This window comes from Scophthalmus maximus, chromosome 14, assembly GCF_022379125.1.
Source record: "Scophthalmus maximus strain ysfricsl-2021 chromosome 14, ASM2237912v1, whole genome shotgun sequence".
In the NCBI taxonomy this organism is placed as follows: Eukaryota; Metazoa; Chordata; class Actinopteri; order Pleuronectiformes; family Scophthalmidae; genus Scophthalmus; species Scophthalmus maximus.
In genome coordinates, this window is record NC_061528.1 from 3,252,800 (window position 1) to 3,277,500 (window position 24,701).

General features: G+C 49.0%; 1 protein-coding gene across 1 annotated transcript in view; it reads right to left on the minus strand.

The window, feature by feature from the left end:
* Positions 1 to 9,892: 9,892 nt before the first annotated feature.
* tbx15 (T-box transcription factor 15) overlaps positions 9,893 to 24,701 on the minus strand; it is a 32,963-nt gene continuing 18,154 nt past the window's right edge. The window contains exons 4-8 of the mRNA XM_035604860.2: positions 23,953 to 24,124; positions 19,930 to 20,097; positions 19,564 to 19,628; positions 13,482 to 13,579; positions 9,893 to 11,333 (exon numbers count right to left, since the gene is read on the minus strand). Coding sequence (XP_035460753.2) covers positions 10,492 to 11,333; positions 13,482 to 13,579; positions 19,564 to 19,628; positions 19,930 to 20,097; positions 23,953 to 24,124 — 1,345 coding nt within the window. The 3' untranslated portion in view covers positions 9,893 to 10,491. The remainder of the gene's footprint in view (positions 11,334 to 13,481; positions 13,580 to 19,563; positions 19,629 to 19,929; positions 20,098 to 23,952; positions 24,125 to 24,701) is intronic.

Sequence of the window (24,701 nt, forward strand, 5' to 3'; positions counted from 1 at the left end):
TGAAGGAGTGAACGAGACGGAAGTTCCGAAGCGCTTCAGAGGACGATCTCCATCGTGGTCCTCTGTAATCCCTCTCACATCCGGGCCCTGGGCAGAAATCCACCACGTATTCAAGAAGATCTACTCTGATCTTCACGGGGCCTTTACTGTAACTCGCTAAAATGTTTATGGTTTGCGTCGCACTGCATATGAAATATGACGCCGGATCGGCGACAGATTTCCGCCTCAGTGGTAAACGGCCACGAGCGCTTTGTTCCATTAAACTGTGTGAGCTGAACTGTGAGAAGGACGTTCATCACTTTACAGATCAGTGGAAACACGTGTAACCCTGTAGCGGCAGCTCAACACAAGCCCATTGTTTTATGATACGTGTTCCAAATCAGTTAAACTGTCAGAGAGTGGCGGGGGGTTGATGTGTCCGGCCAAGTGCCCGTAGACACAAAACACTTTGTAAATCTCGTCTTTGTCAGAGTAGGAACTTGCCCCTCAAACACTTTTTTACCTCTCTGTAGCCGAAACAGTGATGTTATCGATCACGACCGCTGCAGCGGATGGACATAACCAAGTCAAGTGGGAGAGAAGGAAGACCAGAGCTGCTGGGCGGGGACATGGAGAAGTTTAGAGCTGCTGAACGGGGACATGGAGAAGATCAGAGCTGCTGGGCGGGGACATGGAGAAGATCAGAGCTGCTGGACGGGGACATGGAGAAGATCAGAGCTGCTGGACGGGGACATGGAGGAGATCAGAGCTGCTGGACGGGGACATGGAGAAGATCAGAGCTGCTGGACGGGGACATGGAGAAGATCAGAGCTGCTGGACGGGGACATGGTGAAGACCAGAGCTGCTGGGCGGGGACATGGAGGAGATCAGAGCTGCTGGAAGGGGACATGGAGAAGATCAGAGCTGCTGGACGGGGACATGGAGGAGATCAGAGCTGCTGGACGGGGACATGGAGAAGATCAGAGCTGCTGGACGGGGACATGGAGGAGATCAGAGCTGCTGGGCGGGGACATGGAGAAGATCAGAGCTGCTGGACGGGGACATGGAGGAGATCAGAGCTGCTGGACGGGGACATGGAGAAGATCAGAGCTGCTGGACGGGGACATGGTGAAGACCAGAGCTGCTGGGCGGGGACATGGAGGAGATCAGAGCTGCTGGAAGGGGACATGGAGAAGATCAGAGCTGCTGGACGGGGACATGGAGAAGATCAGAGCTGCTGGACGGGGACATGGAGAAGATCAGAGCTGCTGGGCGGGGACATGGAGAAGATCAGAGCTGCTGGACGGGGACATGGAGGAGATCAGAGCTGCTGGACGGGGACATGGAGAAGATCAGAGCTGCTGGACGTTGACATGTAGAGAACCGGAGCTGAGGGCTTTGTCCTGCTCTGCGGTTCCCCCCTCCAGCGCAGACTCTGCTCCGTTGTCATTTTCCAGAGGGCGATCACAGTAATAGGCTTGTAATTGGCTTTAAGTGGATTAGGTGCCGAAGGGGCCAGAGTATCTGTGGCCAGAGGCGCGCGGTCACAAACTCAACCTGTTGGCCAGGCTGTGACTGAGCCTGAGGTCTCAATCTGGACAACAGACGTGGCTGCTCGTACATGTGCGTCCCGGAAGGAGCAAAGAAATATATTAACGTTGAATCATTCAGGCGAATCCCCTTGAGATAGAAATATGTAGAGTGTACTCAAAATACAAAATCAAAACTGTCAAACTGCTATAAGAGAGTTTTCGTACCAGTCTCATTTGAATCTAGCTCCGGGAAATTATGACTTCATTTGCGATGGGCAGGCGGCTCAACCGCAATCAACTGTCAAAGAACTCCTTACGACTGTGTTATGCAGTCCAAACGTCCGAGTCATCCCCAGTTTAAAATCTTCTTTCCACCGGGTCTTTAGTCGTGGTTGTAAATTTAACTTTCGCATTCCCTTGCGGAGCAGGTGCGAGGGATTAGGCGGAGGGAGGGCGTTCGCAAACCGTACACGCTGTGAGACGTCCCAACTGCTTTTCGCACACGGGACTGTTTCACACACTCCCGTTGTGCGTGAAGTGAGTACTACACTCGTACCCTGTACAGACAGACGCAATAAAAAAACAAACATTTGCAGATAAAATCAGTAACTGAGCAGCACAGTGACAACATGAGATGGGACAAAAGGGGACGAGGATGAAAATCACTCAGCTTTTTGCGCTCGCACCACCTGCCGTCCTCCATGTGCTGCTGGGGAAGATCTTCTTCCTGTTGGGATTTGAAAGTTTCATTTTAAAAGTTATTCATCACTTTTGGATTATTGTATTTTCATAAATGTCACTTCCATTTCGTGTCTAGGTTATTTGAATAAAAGATGAATACATAATTATTGGGATAGTTCTATGCTGAGCCACATTTCTTTGGGCCATAACCCCGTTTTCCCCTTGAAAAAATAACCATACCACAAATATGGGTATAGAGTGACAACGTAACAAAAGACAAAACTATGGAAGCAGTGGCCGTTGGAGATGAGGTTGCACAACCTCTTGTTTAAAATAGCGATTTTATTCAAGAGCACGATGGGAACATGACTCATTCATCCCCGGCCGTATTGGAAAAATAATCTTGCACACAAGAGATTCGGATGAATTGTCGGCAAAACGAGTTCGGGGAAATAAATGTGTCCTCAGAATAATGCCGACCCCCAAACATACACCCATGAACCCCCAAACATACACCCATGAACCCCCAATCATACACCCATGAACCCCCAATCATACACCCATGAACCCCCAAACATACACCCATGAACTGCCCACATGCCTCCTGATGGAGTGAAGTCAAGAGGCCGCCAGGTCATACACAAACACACAACTTCTGTGAACGCTCACTGCCGACTCGCCAGGCTACTGTGTTGTAACTGCCGCTCACACACACACACGCACACACACACACACGCGCACACGCACGCATCCACAGCCTGCTTTTGTCTTCCAGCTGTGCATTTCAGGGACTTAAAAGAGGCTTTGGCAGAGTTCAAGCAGTTGGCCAGTGGGTGTTTTTTGACACACAAGTTTTTCACGCACTTGCCGAACATGTGCAGCCACTCCGAATTCCACCAGGGAAAAGAGAGAGAGAGAGAGAGAGAGAGGGAGAGAGAGAGCGGGGACCTCGGCTTCCTGTTCTTCCCCCTCTCAGCACACGTCGCAATGCGACCCCGGGGCTGAAGCTAGCGCAACGCGGCACAACGAGCTTTCACGGGGGCCTTTTACCGGGGGGGGGGGATTACCCCCCGGCCGTTGCTTAAAAGTGTCATCCGGACCACAAACAGAATGTTGTTCTACCGAGAGCAATAAGTCGGACGCTTTGCCCACGTGACGGCTTCGCTAATGTCACCGTGAAATTTCTGCCAATCCGTCCCTGGCCTCTGCCCAGCCGGTGCAGGTGAGGTCCATGAGGGAGCGCAGCTGCCACTCTCAAACTCGCATTCAGACACGCACCAGCAGGCATGTATGGCCCCCATAGATAGATTGATGGTGGTGTTGTGGGGAGGGGGGGGGGGGGGACGTCCTGAACCCAGGCCAGCTTTAACACAGCGGACATGCTCTCAAGCCCGCAGTCATAGTAACATTTTATGTGACAAGCATTATAAAAGGTGATTTATGGAACGCATGTGTGTGTTGTTTCGGAACATATTTCAGAATGTTTAGGCAGCAGGGGTATTAGGGTCTGCGTTTACTAATCTGCCCGATGGTTCACATCATCCAAAATATTAAACTTCCTGAGAAAAATAAACGAGCGTAGCAAAGTGGCGAAACTGCGAATGCCCTCTGAGGGCGGCGTCAAGGACAGAGGGGGCATGCTGTTTTTTTGCCAGCACGCCATTATGAGCGCCGTTGTTTTTTTTATGGGATGGCCCCGTCATGTAGGGCACTGGCCTCTGGCCTCGCTCTCTTTTGTAGTCTTTCGGGCGAAGCTGACCCGGATCGCGGTGCCGATGGGCGTCCGCGAATACTTCGTATAGCTTTGATGTAAAGTGCCGGCAGAGCCAGCTGAGCGGAGCCTAGGTGGGGAAAGCTCGGACAGCTCCAGCGGTAAATTATGCAATAGTTCACTCAGCTGACTTTCAAAATACTGACGTGTTATTTCTTTTGTCAGCCTGTGGGGGGGAGGAAAAAAAAACCTTCCTGGTAGTTACTCAAAGTCTATTAAATCAGTTTCTTGGGGGTTTTCTAAAGGCGACATGTGATGGACTGTCAGATTTCTTGGGATGGATAAAGGCTGCACAGCATCTGGGCCAAAACCTCTTCAGAAGATTTATCCATTCTTTGGCGACAACCTGCCTTATTGAGAAGAGCATTTCTTTTACAACCTTTTACACCTTTTGTCCTATATTAGATGCAATAAATCAGGAAATCTTTACCATGTCCATTCCATTACTCTGTGCACTTTTTTGTTCTCTGTGCACCCGAAGATTCCAGGGTAGATGCTCTTCAATTTTATCGCCACCAGTCGTCAGAGTCAGATAACGAGCTGCCGTTCCTAATTTTCTGCAATGATTTCTGTCTCGGCCTCTCCGGTCTCACCGCGCCGTCAGAGAAGCGAACGGCTTTTCTTCCTGTTACCAGATCCACCTGCTCACCTGTTTTCCATTTCCAATCACTGAACCTTCCCCCGCCTACCCCAAACACCCGTTCCTCATTGTCCTCATCTGCTTCTCAGTATTTACTATAACTTCTTCTTCCCCCAGTCAATTGCCTGATTGTTTGCTAATGTCTCTGTGTTTTTTTGCCCCCTTTGTACTGCTCTTGCTGTGCACTCCTGTTCCTGCTACCTGTATGTACCCCTACTGTACCTGTCGTCTGTACCTGCCTGTCTCCTCATTACTCAGGTCCTAAGTACTACCGCTTGCCGTGACGGTGCAATCCAGAGGAACATGGAACTGGCAGACAAGGTCTTACTCAGCCTGCCATTTACTTAAATACCCTTTTCATAATGAACAGCCAGATTTCCTGGAGTCACTGGGAACCTTTGGGAGTCAGGACCCCCAGAATTTGTCCAAGAGGTGGCGTTCTACAGGTGGAAGTCCGTCTTCAGCCTATCACCTTCATCACTTGTACGGCTACGTCTCATATCTCCTAAAGATCTGCTTCCTAATCTGCTTCCCCTGTGGCTAGCCACCAGTCGGTGGCGCAGATTGCCTTCCAGACGGCTACTCGCCGACCTGGTAGCCTTCCAAGGCTTTTGCAGATTCTGTTCCCCGAATCGTCCAATCGACATTCCACCTTTTCAGTAACCCAGATAGCCCGAATCCCCAAATGTTTACTTCAACATGCAGATGTCCAAAAAGTCAGTTTTTCATTATGTAAAACAAAGAAAAGTGGATAGATATATCATGATCTGATTACCTGGAAATCCCAAATATTTTGCTTGATGAATGACTTGCTGCTTCGTCCACGATGAATCCGCTGTCAATTCAATTTGGTCCAGTTGACTTCACGGATTCATCAGCGGTGTTCGAGCACAATTTACCTTTTACCACTGCACAGCCCTCTCTCGCACTCCACCACTCTGCTTCTCACACTCTAAACTCAACCCTCCACGGGGGCCTCCATATCCAGGTCGCCTGCCCGGTCGGTCACACTACACGCTGGATCTCCGAGGAGCTGCCTGCAAACTGCCACACATTACCGGACCTCTTTCATTTGGACACGGCGGGCGTCTCCAGCAGGGAGTCTTTGTACACAGCAGGCAGGGTACCCCGGGGGCCGCGGCGGGACGGGGCCTGTCTCCATCTGGGCCGGGGGGTTTTATCAGAACCACCTGCCTGTGGGGGTCAACTATATCTCAAACATCTCTTTTCCCTCCTGAGGAAGAAGAAAAATCATTTAGACTGTTTCCTGTTGACCTGCGTGCCATCGCTGAGGCCTTTTTCTGAGAGTGTGGGAATATTAGTGCGTTTTACTCCCCCTTATTTTGTGTGTGTGTGTGTGTGTGTGAGCGAGCGTAGATAACTTTACCCACTTCTCTGTGCTTTAATCTATTTTAAGTTCAAACTTTTGGATTGTTGTCTGGGTCCAGGGTTTGGTTCAAAGTTTGATTTTCAGGATTAAGATATGTGGATGTCAGCGGATACAGATTCAAGGTTTGTTCAAGTGTGAGGGAATGAACCAGTGGCGACCTCGTTCCAAACACTACGACTTCACAAGGCCGGTCCTGAGTCGGGGGGTTCAAAACATGATTTGAAATACGTGGGTTGTTCCTGCCCTGCTGCTGTGCAGCCAAGATGGCGACCATTGAGGATGGATGGGAAAGTTGCCATGACAAAATTATTTCTTTATAATCTTGAATTAAAATTTGATTCCCATCAACAATCAAGTCCTGCCCTAAAATTCATAATTATTTTTGGATCCCAGCGTCACCTCCCCGGGATCTTTTATTAAAAACACGATTCAGGGGTTTTTAGTTTTGTCCATAATCAATAAAGACAGCCGGCAGTCAAGGCCACCGACGCAGGGAAACTGACCTACAGTGTTTCTTCTCTCGCCGGCTTTTGTTTGAATAACAACGGTTGCGTCATAATTAGCAGTTACGATATCGTGTGTGATGAGATGAGGTAATTAAATCAGCGGACGGCCTTTTTTTTCAGTGCAAAACATTGGCCACATCACCAGAGTCTGTATGTTTCTCTCTTTTTATTTTGGAGGGTTGACATCTGTATCATGACTTTATCAGTCCTAAAATAGCTTCAAGATGTTCCCTCGGAGGAGGAGAGAGGAAAAAAAGAAAAACACTGGCGCAAGGCGGCCCAAGGTATGCGCGAGTCCTTTGTGAAAGAGCGATGATTTAGTGCTTCAATAGGCTACACATGTCAGGCGCACTGTAACACCTCCGAAAAGTGGGTTTGCGTCTCCCGTCGGCGATAATTTATCGCGGAGATGAGTCGAGCCCGAGGAATCTCCAGCAGAAGAGAGGGATAAACACAAGAGGGCAATAGTTTACCAGGAATTTCTGATTGGAGCGTCTGGTATAAACTCACGCTGTCGTATCAAAACCAGACCCTCACATCCAAGAAATTAAAACAATATTTCTCCTCTTCTTTTTTCTTTCATATGGTCACTGACCCCCCCCCCCCCCCCCCTCCCCCCCCGGCTGGACTAGCATCCAGTAGAGTTCTCCAGAGAGTGATTCTGAGTCTATTAAAATGTCTGAAATGTGTTCGGGGAGAAAGATCAATGGTTGAGACCGGGGGGGTTTGGGGGGGGGGGGGTTATGGGAAAAACCTCCAGTCAGTGTGCTGCCACTCAGAATGGGCCCATCGCAGCAGACAAGGCACCGGATCCCTCTCATCTCCGTCGGAGGATCTCGTTAAAGTCCCCGGTTCCCCGCGACTCACATTGTTGCGGTTTCATGTTTTACGCCGCGCCGGCCGCTCTCTGCCATTAATCAGCCGGCGGCGGGATTGTTTGCATACTCCGTTCCTAATGAAAGAGACGGCCACGATGAAAGGCGGCGCGAGTGGCCCTCCATGCTCAAGCTCGGCCCATTCTCTTCCACTCAAGGGACCTGATGGACGGTTTACGGTATGAAAACGGACCCGATGTGCATTATGTCATGCCGCGGATCCATGTGCGCCGCTCCTCTTTACAAATACGGCTCCTAATTCAGCAGGCCCCCGAAGGGGAAATTGGCGGCGGGGGCCGGGGGGGGGGGGGGGGAATGGTGATTTTCAACTCTGCTGGAACAAGGGAGGGAGCATATCAGACAAATAATGCGAATAATTATTGGAAATAATGTCCAGATAGGTGGAGCGGAGCCAAATTATGAAATCATGCGCTTTATTCCGTCATTATTTGAAGTAAGTCAAGGTTGGAGAGGAGGAAAAAAAACAAAACAGGTGTTTCCAATACCGGGGGTCGTCGTCGTCTCCACGGTGCTGCAACCTCCTTCGTTTTCCTCTGATGGTTCAGATATGATATTTCACGGCCGGGGCCATGCGCATGATAGGAAGTGATGGGGGGGGGGGGGGGGGGTAGCAGCTCAGAGGACATCCGTGTAATGGATGCTGATTGGCCCCGGCTAAATCCCCCCCCCCCCAGTCTGCCCCCCTGTAACAATTGGGGGGAACCCCAAGAAGCAGGAGGAATGACCCTGAACGCTGCCTGCCGCATTTTTACGCGGGTCGAGCGAAAACAGCAGGGCCGCGCTCTCGATAAACAGAACCAGCAGGGAGGGAATGTGTGTCTCTCTCCGTTTTGGGCCTTTTTCTTCCCCCGTTTGGTTTATGATCGACACATCGCACCGGCGTTTGAAGCCCCGTGCCTGTGATGTGCGGGAGAGCAGATGTGTGAGTTTTAGACGCGGCGGGACGGGATCTCATGCGATTAATAATCATGTCAGTTGTTTGGTATCGTATGGTACCCGGGGGCTTCGACTGACCGCTACGGTAGAACTCCCACCATCACAACCTCCTACTTTTTCCCAAAGGGCAATAAGTTGTTTAGTAAGTAAATCATTCATCAGTCATTTCCCGACGTCAATTAGCAAATAGCTGTGAAATATAAAACCTCCCGGGTGTACAAGCTTCGTTATTCCGTTGATTACCTGCTATAAACACCATCATTTGTTTTGCTCCCATAATCAACTCCCGCGTCCCTCTTGAGTTCCGCCTCGGCCTCTTTGTGGTGAAATACCGATGGAACGTTCTGTTTTGTCTTCATCACCTTGCAAAGTGCTGAGTGTGAGGTGGTCCACGGTCAGCACCGCAGCTCCCCGTCGGCGGATTCCTCTCAGATAGTCGGGAACATCGATCCGTGGCGAGACCAAATTAATGTGGGCGACCGGCCGAGTGCCTCGGCTCTCTGGCCTTTGCCGCCATTTTGATCTCAGCGACAGAGTTTGTCACGTTGCCACGGTGACAAGAGCCGTGCGCAGACATGTAGACACCTGGCAAAGTGTCTCCACGACTCAAGAGGACATTACGTTGACTTACGTTGAATCTCCTTTGAGATTTACTCCAACCTACAGCTACAACTGTTCTTTTATCACACACATTACGGGGACTTGACGTTGTCCCCATAGGTACGACAAGTCCCCGTAATGTATAAACACATTTAGGTCCCCATAAGATAAGTAAAACCTACAACACACGCACGCACGCACGCACACGCACACACACACACACACACACACACACACACACACACACACACACACACACACACACGCTTCAAGCAGCTGCTCATCAAAGCCGTGTACATGAATTAAAACGTTTATTGAGCTTTTTTTTTATGTGCTTGGCACCTGTATTTACAGTTTTTCTTTTTTTTTTAAATGCCTAGAAAAAAAAGAAGAATTATTTAGCTATTTCCCTTTTTTTTCTCCCACACACATTTTTGACAACCGGTCGGCCTGTAAAATTGTTATATAGCTCAGCACTTAAATACACATCTCTACAACACGCCAAAAAACATACTTTAATTACTCTGCTTTGCTTTAATCGCTCCTTCTTCTTTCTTTTTTCTAATAACTTTTCACACAACAACCTTTTTAAGCTTATGTTATTGATTGCATTTGCCATCTTTTTTTTAATATATATATATATATATATATTTATATGCTTCAAAACATAATCCACTCCAAAAAAAATAGAGAAGCCATTCCAGCCGATGAGGAAAACGAGTAGAAGTTGTGTGGTGGAGTCCTCGTGTACACGCCGCGCCGCTGCAGGGCGAAGGCGCGGCTCCTCCGTTGACTCGACTGCCACAGTTCCTTTGACTCGCTGCGTCCGCGTGTCGTACGTTTCCCCCCCACGCTCCCGCGTATATATGCGGAGCGGTGAGTCACCCGGCAGTCTTGTCCAGTTGTCCCTTTCATTCCGGCCCGGAACTTCTGACCACGACGGCGACGCCGCTGACCCCCCCCCCCCCCCCTTGACATTTTCTAAAAACGATATGACACAAGTGCTGCGTGAAGTGAAAACACAACCTGCTGGTATCACAGCGAAGATTCTTCGGTAACAGGATGCCGCGACCCAAGCGGCCTTTTGAGTCGTCGTCCCCCCCCTCCCCGAAAAATCAAGAACGAGTCACTCGAAGAGGCCGTTGCTGCTATTGCACCGCGACATATTCACAACCGATCATCCCTCCGAACCGGAGCAGGTGGGCTCCTCGTTCCCCCGTCTCACGCCTCCATGTGTCGTTTTGGTTCGTCAGAAACGGCGAGAGCATCCGAAGGCTGTCCCAGTTTTTCACTTCGTTAAAAAAACAAAAACACAGATAACTTAATAATACTTTGACTCCGTGTTGCTTCGTAAGTGGTGCGGAGTCTTTTTTTTTTTCTTCTTTTTTTTTAAACAGAAACATGAGATGATATCCTTTTGCCGAAAGGTTCGTTTTGTACTTCAGTACATTAACGGCAGTTCGACATCGACACCGAAACCGGGCTCATAGCTAAGAGATTCGCTTCTCGGCTGAAAGATTTAAGACCCACGGAGGACTGCGAGGTTCCGATCTCGGCTTTCTAGACCATGTGCATGGACATCTGAGAGGAGGAGCCGTATTGGCGCCCGTCGCAGGAGCTGCCGCCCTGCTGGCCACCGCTGTTGTTGCCAATCATGTGCATAGAGTCCATGCCTCCGTTGGACAGGTACTGGCGCTCGGCGAAGGCCCCGGCGGGGGAGGAGGAGCACAGCAGCCCCCCCTGGGGCTTCTCGGGGCTGGCGGCCAGGCGAGGGGAGGTGGGGAAGTTGTATCCGTACAGGTTGTAAGGGTTGTGCAGGGAGAAAGCATTGTAGGAGCCCTGCTGCACGTGGTGGTGGCCGCCGCTGAACATGTGGGCGGAGGAAGGGGAGGAGCCGGATGAGGAGGACGAGGCAGCGCCGGAGCCGCCTCCAGCCTGCATCACGTACTGCAGCTGCGAGGCGGGGAAGGAGCCGAGCTGACCGCCGTAGGCGTCCATCTTGCCCCCGGTGCCGCCGCCGCCGCCGCCGCCGCCGCCGCCGCCCAGGGATGGGTGAGTGCCGCCCTGCATGCCGGCGGCAATCAAGGAGGAAGTCCTCTGTGGCAGGAAGGATTCGGAGGGCTGAGCGGAGGCCCCGGGGCCCCCGGCGGCCTGGAGGCGTCCGTAGGAGCTGTCGGCCAGGCCGCCGTAGCCCTGCAGCGCCGCCATGTTGCTGCGGGCGCACGCCGGGTACTCGGACAGGCCCAGGTTGCACAGCTGACTTTCCCTGCAGCCCACGTTGAAGGTGTTGGGGGCAAGGTGGAAGGTCGGCGGGGAGCAGGAGGGGGACAGGAGGTGCGCCGCGCCGGACGGGGAGGGGGTTCCTGTGCTGGAGGTGGTGGGCGAGGTGCCGGTGCTTCCACCTGGAAAAGAGCACAAAGAGCATTGAATTTAAAAAACCTTTGTTGTCAGGCGGAACATAATCCGCTGATGTGTTTGTGTTGAGTGGCAGAATCATCCAACAGTGAACGGGACGTAAACAAGACAAAGTTTTCACATTCAGATTCAAGATTTCGTGGAATTAATCAAATCGCTGAGAGTAAAAGCAACATATGAATTTACAGAAGATAAAAAAATAAAATAATTGATTGTATACTAAATAGCTAAAGTGCTTGTATCATTGGCCAAGTTGGCGAGATCCTCTCATGTTAACATCCAGGTCATAATTCAAGCGTCTTCACGACGGATCGTCATGAATCATAAGTTGTTTTTCTGGTTTTTTTTAATCAACCACACAAACCGGAGCATGTGCGGTTCCGTTTTCTCGTTTGTTGTTTTGGAGCGAATAGAAGTGACACGATCTCTTTATTTATTTTACATAAAAGGAGCGAGGCAATGTGGTGTTTGGCCGCCACATTTCAGCATATGTCCGTTCACTCTTCCCTTTTTCTCTTTCTCTTTTTTCTTCTTCTCTCCCCCGGAAAATCCGATATGATGGGAAAGTGACATGAATCCCTGCCTGTCTACCTCTGACCTCCCTGTGGAGAGGAGCAAGAAACAAACAGGATTTCCCTGTGGGGAGGTATTAGTACTAGTCTCCCGTGTCCAGACCTCCACATCCTTTCTACCCTGCGGGTTCGCGCAGGACAAATGTGCTCTACGACTGGCTGGAATGTGTAAAAGACCCTAGATGTATATTCTTGTGAAGCAAGGAACTTAGTTTTTCATACAGGGGGACGAAATATTATCAATTCACCTGTCGCCAATTTCATAAATCACCTTTTTTTTGTTTTTGTTTTATCCATGTGGGACTTTTATTCAAACAACTACCGTGAGACTAATTTGAAACTTCTCTTTGAACCCGTGCTGGACACGGCGTCCTGAAGGCCGTATCATAAAAGAAATATATATTGCTGGTATGTGGGCGAGAAATATGGATTCAGTTTTTGACCAGGTCTGGTCAACAGAGCTGCCGCCGCCCCACATCACATCACATCCCCCCCCCCTCAGTTGGCACGCACCGTCTCCCACTGAGTCCAGCCTTTCATGGCGAATTCGATAGCTGAGGGATATCAATTGCATATTCCCCTATTAATGAGAATCTGGCCGGGGTTCATCTTGCTGTTGGAGAAATTCAGTTTGAAACCATGAGGAGGCATAACTAAATGATCCAGGGCCCGCTTGGCCGCGCCTCGGATTTTTCTGCACCATATGCCTTCGATAATATCGCCGCAGCGCTCGGCCTCGGCCCGGGGGAAGATGAGGAGGGGGGGGGGGGGGGGGAGGGGCTTGTTGCCGAGGGGGAGGAAAAGCAAAAAAGGTAGATATGCTGTGTACGAGGGGAAAGAGAGAGGGAAGGGAAGAGAGGACGATGGTTTCAGTGATGTCATGTTTTCTTCGGGGCTAAAGGTGCTTCAGTGGAATAGTTGAGCACTTGAAGGGGAAAGGGAGCGTTCAGCACTGTGAGAGACACACACACACACACACACACACACACACACACACACACACAGTGTCCCTCATGCTGACCTCCCGAGGTGCACGAGACGGAGTCGGGCCCTTGATAAGAGCCATGACTGAGACCTCGTGTCGCTGTTGGACCAGATACAAAAGGGAGGCGAGCTGAACTTTAACTCTCACCTTCAACGAAAAAAAACCCCCCAAACACATATTACGTGGGGAATTGGATGACATTAACTTTACTGCCAACAAAAATGAATTTCAAAGACGGTGAGGACAGTTATATTAGAGATGCGATAACGAACCGGAAGAAGAATGTGTGTCTACTCACTGACACAAAAATCATAATAATAATAATATTAAGTAATATTAAGTGTTAACATAAGTGCATTAACAACAAAAATGAGTATCGTTCTTTACCAAAGTGGTCTCTAAGGAGTCTGATCACGTGTGAAATGAGGAAGTGGAAGTTCACCGGGAAAAGATTCCAATCTGCGACTCAGTGACTCGTTTCGATTGAAATTAGTTTCTAGTTTCATGTTTTGTTGAGGGGGGGGCTGGGGGGGGAGCTGATCCCCCCCGTACAGACAAACAACGCACGCAAGACGCACCTTGCTGTTTCTGCATGTTGGTGAAGTCTTCGAACGTCAGGGTCCTGACGGGAGGTCTCCAGAAGGCATAGGTCTCCATGATCGCCTCCAGGCCGGTCCTGACACAGAGAGGGGGAGAGAGGGAGGGAGGGAGGGAGGGAGGGGGAGAGGGAGAGGGAGAGAGAGAGAGAGAGAGAGAGAGAGAGAGAGAGAGAGAGAGGGAGGGAGGGAGGGAGGGAGGGAGGGAGAGAGAGAGAGAGAGAGAGAGGGGGGGGGGGGGGGGGGGGGGGGGGGGGGGGGGGGGTTAACATTACCGGCCTTAAAATGGATATTGATCGATTGATACACAGATTCTGTTGCATGTTTTCCGAGCTCCCTCTTCATATCTGTGATGGTGCCAAGTCCCCGAGGGCCCCGGTTCTGTGACGGAGCCGCGACAACTTGTTTCCCAGAATCCGTCACACTTGTCCCCGGATGCTGTCGCCGCCCGAGGTTCTCAGAGAGCCACAGGCGGCGGCGTGCCTCACGTCCGCTTTGTTGTGGTCATTCAGATCATAGTCTTTTTTTTAAAAAAAAATCTGGATTCTGCACAAACTTGGATTCAAGAACTTCACCTGTGAGTGTTTTATTTGTTCCCCCGCTTAATCTCTATTGGGGATACATTTTGAATTATTTTTCCATCATTCATGTAGTACAGTAGATGGAGTCATTTGCGATTGTATGTCGACGTCTTGAGTCTTAGATCATTTTTCCTTTGTGTATTGATATGTATATTTTTTATATTATTATAATTATTATAATTATTATTATTATTATTATTATTATATTATTATTATTTTACTGTGACATGCACACAGTAGCCACTTTATTGAGTTCACCTACACAATCTCAACTGTTCTGCAGAAAACTCACCTGATGCCTGTAATGTTCAGATATTTATATCAGAAGTCATAATCAAACAACACATTTTACCACTGAGGTCGTATGCAGACATTGTGCTGTGTTGTACTGTTATTCTGCCGTCTTCATGTGTGTAAATAAGAGTAGAGCCTTTCAACATAATGTACAAAATCACCTTTAACTGGCAGTAATGAATGTATAATACAACTTACACGTTGTATTGTCCGATGTCTAAAAGCAAACTGAACATTACAAAGAGATCGGAGCTGTCATACATTAAAGTGCAATGTGTGTGTATGTGTGAGTGTTGTGTGTGTTTTTTAGTGTGTGTGTGTGTCTGTGTTATTAGTATGTTGTGGGGACCTCAACCTGTCACATTGTGGGGACAAAAAGCAGGTACAAGTTATGTTTAAGGTTAAAGTCTCCAGGAAATGAATGTTAGTCAATGTAACGTCTGCTGGAGTCATGGAGACACGAGTGTGAGTGAGTGTGTGTGTGTGTGTGTGTGTGTGTGTGTGCGTGTGTGTAATAGTGGCAGACTGGAAAAAGGATGGAGATGGACATGGGTGAGAGAAAGATGGAGTCGAAATATTAGGAAAAAAAGTGGAGGTAAACGAGTCAGACGGAGTGAGGGAGGGGGAGAGGGGGCGGGAGAAACTGGAGTCCTGCTCAGAGGAAACTGGAGCCATTAAAAAGGAGCAGGCTTTTTACTGTGCACATAAATCTCGGTGACGTTTCATCTCGAATCTGAACACGGTTCTCCTTCCTGCTTGATTTACTTCCCCGCGCGGCGCTCGGCCCCCGTCCCGGGGAAGGCCAGCGCCCGCCGCCGCCGCCGCCGCTCGCCATGTTGTTTTAGGGCCACTAACTCCCTGGCCCCGGCAGCTCGTTAGTGCGCCACGCTAATCGGCCCCCGGCCCCCGGCCCCCATTCGCCATCACTGCACTCATTCATACAATCGCTCTGCCGCTGCTGCCGCCGCTGTGGGGACCGAGACCCCCAAACAAATGAGCTGTATCCCCTCTGCTGGGCCATAAAGCGCGGTCACCAGACACAACCCGGGCGACAGAACCTCGGAGCGTTTCTATATTAAGGAGCTATTAAGGAGAGTCAGGAAAACAAGTCGGTGCTCAGAGTGAGAATTAGCAGTGCAGCTTTGCCCTTTCTATTAATTTCAAATTTCCCCCTCGGTGTGGAACTAGTTGGTAACGTTCCACAGCAAACAGGCTGCCAACACCCAAACACAAGTCACGACGGTTTTTCAGGGGGGGGGGGGGTCGATAGTTAATGTCACTCATATCCGATAGTCGTATAATCTGAGTTATGTTTAAAGGATGGAGAAACGATAACAAACGATGTCAGACCACTTGTTCCCTGCACCAGCCGTGCACTTCTGCATCTGGACGGAGATTATTCTAGAAAGATCAATCTTACATTCTCTTAACCAAAGTAAATCGTAATCGACCCTCGTCGCTGTTGTTTCAATGTTACTTGTACTCATATGTGATATGTGAATATCTCTTGTACCATTTGTTACTGCAATAATATGTGTTCTCTTGAAACTTCAATTGAAAAAAAAATTATATTAAATTGAAAACCATGATATGTGATAGTTATTCATGTCATGTTTTCTTTTTGATGAATGCAGTTTAATCTTTGACCTTTAACCTTTTTTGATCCCTTTCAACATGATCATCATCACAGCTGATGTTGCGCAACAGAACATAATTCAAATTCACCAGACTGCACTTTAAATATGAGGCAATATTTATATTCAAAGAGTTCCAATATTCAGTGAATGTAAATGTGATATTTCAGTGCAATATACAGACGTAAAAATACATGTGGTTCTGTCAGAAATGTTGAAAAATATTTAATCTAACCTCCTACCCTAAGAAAAAAACATAATGAAAATATTAAACACCGCTACATGTAATTAAAGACAGTGACTTGTTGCATTCAGATTCTGAAAGATTTATAAGAACTCGCAATATGAATCAGAAACAGAGCTCAATGAGGGAGATGACGGATTCACTCCGTGGCTCCAGTCTGCTCTCATATCTCCAGGATATTATCAGATTAGCTTAATAACAGTTTAGAATCTATTCAACTTTCATGACGAAGTCTGTTTATAAAAAATTAGATTTATCTTTTTCTCATGAGAGCGTTCCTCAATGAATCTTTTGAACTGGCCGGACGCGGACGAGTCTTTTAATCCCACTGAAGCGCAGTGAGTGTGAGTGCGTGTGTGTGTGTGTGTGTGTGTGTTGGAGGACGGAGGATACATCCGATACAGGAACTGTAGGCGACTCGCCCCCTTTCCTCAATAAAATGAAAAAGCAACTGGTGATGTCTGCAATTGCACAAAGTTTTTAACTGTCCACAGCAGCCAATCATAAATCAGATTACTCATTATTAATAACTAGCTGCACGTGACACTGGTGCTGACATTTTAACCATCACCACCACAGAGGATCCATCCAAATCAATGATGATATTTGTCAGAGGGCGTCATCCTGCTTTTATTTACTGTAGATTTTATATATTTTTGTTTTTATTTGATCTTTTTTCTGCTTCGTTGTCAACGCAAAGACTTTTCTGTACAATTTATTTTCTTACATCTGCTGTTTAGAACAACATATTGAATTTTTTTAAGGTATTGATAAAAGATAAAAGCTAATCTAAGATAAAAGCTATTTTTTGTATAGTAAAATACTGGAGGTTCCAAAATGTAACTGCCATAATCATTTTATACGCATAAAAACAAACTCCTGATTTAAACTTTTTTCATTTTTATTTAAATCGAAGGGAAACAAATGGCAAACTTCCATCAAGGGAGTGATATTTAATTTAAAAGTGCTCTGAATCACACACTACATTGTATGTACAGTGTCTTCACAGTATGTGATCGCTTCAACCCCCACATCACCAACGATGCCTACGAGGCAGCATGGGGGTCAAGGGTCAGCGCTGCGGGCTCACGAACAACATCCGTGGACGATCAAAGATTTTTAATGTGACATTCTCCGAATCGCTAAGTTGAATCAGAAGAAGAATAAATCCCAACAGGGCCCGAAGGACGGGGGGGGGGGGGGCTGACGGGCGCGATACGTGAGGGTAAATTCATTTTCTCTCTCTCTCTCTCTCCGCGGACGAATATCTCATTCCCCTTATCTTTTCATCTGTGTGCTTCTCTGCAATGAAAATTCTAATGCCACTCCATAAATCAAACGGTCTATTGTTTGAAAAATGAAAAAAGATGTCTCAAATATCTGCGTGCCAATAATGCGGACCAGATGAGAGGGGGCCTGCTTTCATGTGCATAAGGGGGCCTGGTGGCTCGGCACCACACTCTCTCTCTCCCTCTCTCTCCCTCTCTCTCCCTCTCTCCCTCTCGCCTCCGCAAACGTTGCATATGATAATTCAGACGGCGAGAGAGGAAACGAGGGGGAAGGAGGGACCGGCAGAGGGCGAGTGAGGGGAAGGAAAGCAGGAGCGAGGAATGGAGGCGAGAGCGAGGAAGAGAAATTTTAAAAGGTCCGTCTTTACTGACAAATCCAACTGATGTGTTGATACCATTGTCTTGCTCAAAAGCAAAGCATGAGTAACCAGCAGCCGCAGCCAACGGGAGTGCTCTGTCTGGATGACATCGGCACACGTCAGCTGACTAGAGGACGAAAGGATCGGAGCCGTCACGCGGTCCTCACTGTCCCCGTCTTCACAATCAACATTTCTGTTGGAGTCTTAAAAAGGTGCCATGCCGCGGGACTGGCCGAGGGTGTGGGCGTGTTCCGACGGAGCGTTAATGACCCCGCAGGCATTGGATTTGGTGATTGGCGGGTCAAGAGATGTCTACACGTCTAGGTCGGAAATTGGCTAAATTACACGGAACCATTGTTCCGACAGCATTATTATTATTATTATTATTATTATTGACTATGGTATATTTCAGTCTGAAACAGGTCCTAAGTACGTGTCGGAAGAAAATAAAAAGTACGGTGTCATGTTACCATCCAGGCTCTCAAAATGACCCAACGCAACACAAACTGTGAACAAACTGATCCTGGACTCGGATCCGCGAAGTGGCCGACACAGGAAAATGTAAGGATTTCTGTTCCTCAACTGTGAAACCACAAACTCAAACGGGACTTTGTTTATCGTGTGAAATGAAGATATTTTAGATTCTCAGACGCTAAAGTTGATCTGATGCAGATGAAGCTCAACATACACAAATACATGTGAGATCTGTAATTACAGCATGACTGTACGACACGTGCGGCTACTGTCACGGCGGTAAAACAACAATCGGCAGGCGAAATTCAAAGCTGGATGTATTAATTCCTACGTCTGGTTTCTATATTTTCATGCACAAGAGTGCTATTTTGCATTTTGATCCATCCAACACGCAACGTGCGACCATCGGACGAGACGTTGGCGGAGAGACGGACGGGCGCGAGGGGCCCAATTCCTCCTCCTCCTCCACCACCGAAGGCCTCTCCGTCTCCCCGTGTGCCGCTGCAGATCTGAACTGTTCTCTCTTGGCAACAGACGAGGCAGCTGCTTTTATATGGAGAACGGCACATGGCACTAAGTGCTAACTTCAGAGGATTATTTCCATATTAAAAGTCAAACACCAAAGAAAAAAAAAAAGATAGGACTTTTGTTGGCAGCACGGGACAAGGACTGTAACGTGCCGTAGCGCGTGCGTGTGTGTGAGTGTGTGTGTGTGTGAGTGTGTGTGTGTGTGTGTGTGTGTGTGTGAGTGTGTGTGTGTGTGTGTGTGTGTGTTTGTGTGTCTGTGTGAGTGTGTGCATGTGTCTGTGTGTCTGTGTGTGTGTTTGTTTGTGTGTGAGTGTGTGTGTGTGTGGGTGTGTGTGTGTTTGTGTGTGAGTGTGTGCATGTGTCTGTGTGTGTGTGTGTGTGTGTGTGTGTGTGTGTGTGTGTGTGTGTGTGTGTGTCTGTGTGTGTGTGGGTGTGTGTGTGCATGTCTGTGTGTGTGTGTGCATGTCTGTGTGTCTGTGTGTGTGTGTGAGTGTGTGTGTGTGGGTGTGGGTGTGTTTGTCTGTGTGTGTGTGTGTGTGTGTGTGTGTGCATGTCTGTGTGTGTGTGCGTGTGTGTGTGTGTGTGTGCATGTCTGTGTGTGTGTGTGTGTGTGTGTGTGTGTGTGTGTGTGTGTGGCTGCTCGGTTGGCGTATCACTGTACCTGTTTCTGCCGGAGTCGCGGAAACCTTTGGCGAAAGGGTTGCGATCGATCTTTAGTCTGGTGATCTGCAAACAAGAGGAGCATGAAGGGACATGTACGGTATTGTGCGTTAGGTTATATCGGCAATTTGCTCCACAATCCAAAGGGTTGGTTTGAGGAATTGCAGGAGGATTGGTTGCATTTCGCCCAGTGTAACACGAGAATCACGAGTTCAAGGAGAAGTAAATCCCTCCCCACTTAAACCAACTCTGTCGAGGTCGAGGTTCTCTATGTATTTGACTTTACCTTTGTAAAAGTGCTTGTGAATGTGTTTTTCTGCATCAACCATCGAGGCTGCGGAGAAACACAACTGAGAGCTGCGTGTACCTGCTGGTTCTGGTAGGCGGTGACCGTGGTGAACACGGTCTCCGGGAAGCTGAAGGTCTTCACGCCCTCGCCGCTCGGCACGGGCTTGTTGGGGGACAGCTCGCTGCTGAAGTCCTTCCTGATGACGTGGACGCGGGGCTGGTACTTGTGCATGGAGTGCAGGATGATCTGAGAGGTGCGAGGAAAGGAGGAGAATGAATCAATGTCACCGGCGTGAAGAGAGTTTCAGAACCGGAATCCCCGGCGTGAGGTTTTGGAATCGAGAAAACCGAGAAAGAAACAAAAGAATGAAAGCAACAAGAGAAAGAGTCCGGATATCAGCGTCTCCTTGTGTCTGTGGGTGAGGAACGCGTCGTGTCTTTGACGGAACACTTGGACATCAAATCTTTCTTCAAAGGCACAACTGACATGACCGCGGAAAAAAAATCGAATAGATTTCTTAATTTTCAAGATTCAGGAAGTGAATTTGTCGAATGACGGCCTCGAGTTATTCATCTCAGCTCCGTATGTGCGACGTGCGCCTCCGAACACAAAACTCTATCCCTCTGCCTTTGCATGCACTCCCCCCCCCCGGCGGAGCCGCGCGGCGTCAAGTTCGCGCTGGGACGGGAGGGCCCGAGGATCATTTCACTCTCAGAGAGGAGCGGAGGCGTCAGACGGTGTCGGGCCCCGGCCTCGCCTCGCCTCGCCCCGGGGCCCTCGGTCTGCTCGGGGGCCCTCGGTCTGCTCTTGATTAATCCGAGAGTGAGAAAACCCTCCCCAGAGCCCCGGTCTCCGTTCTCTTGCTACAGCAGAGAGAGGAAGAGGGGGGGGGGGGGGGGGGGGGGGGTCACGTCCGACCGAGGCAAAGAGCTCAGAGTATCAGAAAACACTACAGTCAACGCTCCAGACCTCGAATCGCACACGCGCGCGACATCAAACACAAACACGCGCGTTAGTAAAACGCAGATGCGCGCTCTGATCTGCATTTTGAAAACGTTGTGTTCATTAGTTGCTTTGGCACATTCTGCTCAGAGATGACGTGTCAATCAACCCCCCCCCCCCCCCCCCCCCCCCCCCCCCCCCAGAAGAAACAAGTGTCTCAGCTTCACACCAGGGACGAAATACTTTCAGATTCCGTGGCTTGTTTTCCTGTCACACATGTATTTGTCTCTGTGTCCTTTGGACCATGATAATCTCCTGTGCAAGTGAAGACACAGATTCTCATCGTCCGATCGGCCACAGGTCTAAACCCCCCCCCCCCCCCCCCCCCCATCCCGCCCGCCACCCTGCTTCTGCCGGCTGTCACGAAGCGAAAGTGGCCGAATCGCATGTCATATGTTTTAGCAATAGAGATTTCCACATTTGATTTCACACACACACACACACACACACACACACAGAGCCCCCGGCTTCCCCCTCATCGGGCCCAGAGGAGCATAGTGCGTTCAGTCCCCGGCCCGGGCCCCCGAGGTGAAGTGAAGTCAAACTGTATCGCACATCATCGCGCCGGATGGACACCGGCGCGTACGCGGTTGTCTCGCGTCTCAAATGCGATTACGCTAAACGACTGGTGTTTTCATTTTCCGCGGCGGGTAATGACGTTGCCCTTTAATCCCCCTTTTGAACGATCGCCCCGGGACAAAACGTTCACACGGGAGAGAGACGTCCCGCAGACTCGTCTCGTGTGTCGTCCGATTCGGTTCATCTTCGCTTTTCAAACATTGTTAGGAAACACTTTAAAGTCCAAGAAACGTTTAGGCCTCGAAGCGATGAAATCTCCACTCCCATCATTTCCCCTGTGACATTACTAACGGGATGAGGGGCTCTGGGCTCTGGACAAGAGCAAAACAACGCTGCCGTCATGTGAGAAACGTTCAGCCTCTGAGACACGCGTGTTCAAAGCGGCCCGTGTTTTGAACATTGACACATTGTAATGCGATCAATCACGAACAGCAGAGCAGATATCAAACAGAATGGAAGCAGGGGGGGTTGGGGGGCAGGGGGGGGGGACAACAGCTCTATTGGCGAGTCCAGCCTGCTTCGGGGGTTTTATTAGGTTTTCTCATGGACCAGCAGGGAAAGACAGGAAATCAACGACGAGAACAAAGAAGTCATAGTATTAAAGTTTGAGTTTGCTTTTTATACAGATTTATAATAATCATGTTTCCTGCCAGATGATTTGATTAGAACATTTTTAACTAGATAGATAGATAGATATATGGATGGATGGATGGATGGATGGATGGATGGATGGATGGATGGATGGATGGATGGATGGATGGATGGATGGATGGATGGATGGATGGATGGATGGATGGATGGATGGATGGATGGATGGATGGATGGATGGATGGATGGATGGATGGATGGATGGATGGATGGATAGATAGATAGATAGATAGATAGATAGATAGATAGATAGATAGATAGATAGATAGATAGATAGATAGATAGATAGATAGATAGATAGATGGATGGATGGATGGATGGATGGATGGATGGATGGATGGATGGATGGATGGATGGATGGATGGATGGATGGATGGATGGATGGATGGATGGATGGATGGATGGATGGATGGATGGATAGATAGATAGATAGATAGATAGATAGATAGATAGATAGATAGATAGATAGATAGATAGATAGATAGATAGATAGATAGATAGATGGATGGATGGATGGATGGATGGATGGATGGATAGATAGATGGATGGATAGATAGGTGGATAGATAGATAGGTGGGTGGATGGATGGATGGATGGATGGATAGATAGATGGATGGATAGATAGGTGGATAGATAGATAGATAAATAGATAGATAGATGGATAGATAGATATATGGATGGATAGATAGATAGATAGATAGATAGATAGATAGATAGATAGATAGATAGATGAATAGATAGATGGATAGATGGATAGATGGATGGATAGATGGATGGATGGATGGATGGATAGATAGATAGATAGATAGATAGGTGATTGATGGATGGATCTCAGAGGAGGAACCCTTTTTCGACACTCAGATCATGTGACGCTCGTTCAATCTGATTTAGTTCACACCAAAAGGTCCGAAAGGAAAGCGAGGTTGTCGCTCTGGAGTAGCTTTACACACTTCACGGCGAGATTGCGTCAAGAGTCACGAGCTCTCATTTCACATCTTTGATTCATACACGTTGGACGAGTGTGGCGTTCCTTCCGCGAGGGGGCCATTCAACTTCTTCACAGACACGTGAATACGGGCAGATTGAACAAGACTGACTGGATCCCAGCGAGGCGGCGAATTTCAGACCCGTTGTGGTCGGACCCGGATTCGGGCTCAGCGGCGACGAATCAAACCGAGTCATTAAGTGGCTGTGATGAAACAAAAGGCCTCACCGAGCCGCGCAGGGAAACGGGCGTGGCGCATTCAAAACAAGGGAGTGCGAGTTTGAATCGCAGGCCGCGAAATATCGCAGCGCGCTAATCCAGAAATCGGATAATATACGCAGTCAGACGTGTAGAGAATCAATCGTGACCGAGGCTCCGCGGCTCCGTGAGTCTCGCGGCAGCGAGTTGTCCCACGGAGAACCATTTGCGAGCGAACACATTGACAAAACCCACTCGGGGCCCCAGGAGAGCGTTCGTCTCCACAGCACCGCGGGGCCACATGAGGTTTGAAGCAGCAGCAACAAAAAGGGGAAAGAAAGAAAAACTAATGAATCGCAGCTTGAACATTTTCGACCCAAAGCGCTTCAGCTGGATGGAGCTGCCGACTGTTTGCAGAGTCTGACATCTTTCATCCGTGGGTAGTAACATGCTGCGACAGGCGCGTTGGGAGAGTTTGTTAACGTTTAATCAAACGTGCGACTCGTGAGCTGCACGACACTTTGGGCCACGAAACACATATTGGGATTTAATCAGGATCCAGTCAACGCCTTAATATCGTCGCGGGTCATGCACAGATGTTTCTCGTCGTACAGTCTCTGGGTCGCATCACGTAGAACTAGTCAGTGGCAGTGGACAGAAATCATCAAAGGTATTTTGTTTTTCCTTACGTGTCCCTGGTCGTCCAGCTCGTTGTTGGTGAGCTTGAGCTTGTCGAAGCTGACCACCTGCCGCATCCACGTGTCTCCTGAGGCCAGCGAGTCCGGGTGGATGTAGACCCGCGGGGGCACCGGGGAGTCGGCGTTGCCCGCCACCATCCACTTGGAGCTGTGGTACACGTACCTGGAAGACAAGACCGTGGGGGGAGGAGGGGGGGGGACTGTCAAGCACCAGAACACCATGGTGTCACGCTCCAATACGACCAAATCGACCGTTTCCTAAATTAACGCCAGAAAAAGTACTGACGTTTCATTTGATTTGCCAACGCATGGTTGGAGGGGCTTGTGAAAAGAAGGGTTACGGTCGGCACCAATACTTTACAGAACATAAGCACGTCCGTTGAAATACACCAACTTGACGGACTCGCCGGGTCGACGGTGCGTGAACCCGCTGACCTCCAGTGGCCGTCATGACCACTAGAGGGCAGCGGTCTCCAAGGCGACCACATAGGCCGCGATACGCTGCTTCAACAAAACGACCAACGCGGATGTTTTGTTTAATTCAGGGCTAAAAACCTGTTGTCCATTCTCCTCTCCTGCGCGCATCACAAATCACATTTTTGTCTCTGGAGGTTTGGCGCTGCAGGGTTTGAGCGCCCACGCTTCTCTTCATTGCGTTGGATTCAAAGACAAACAGCGACTGGGCCACGTGGCCACGGCAGCTTTCGAAAGACCTCATCTGTTGTTTCTTTCATTGCGCT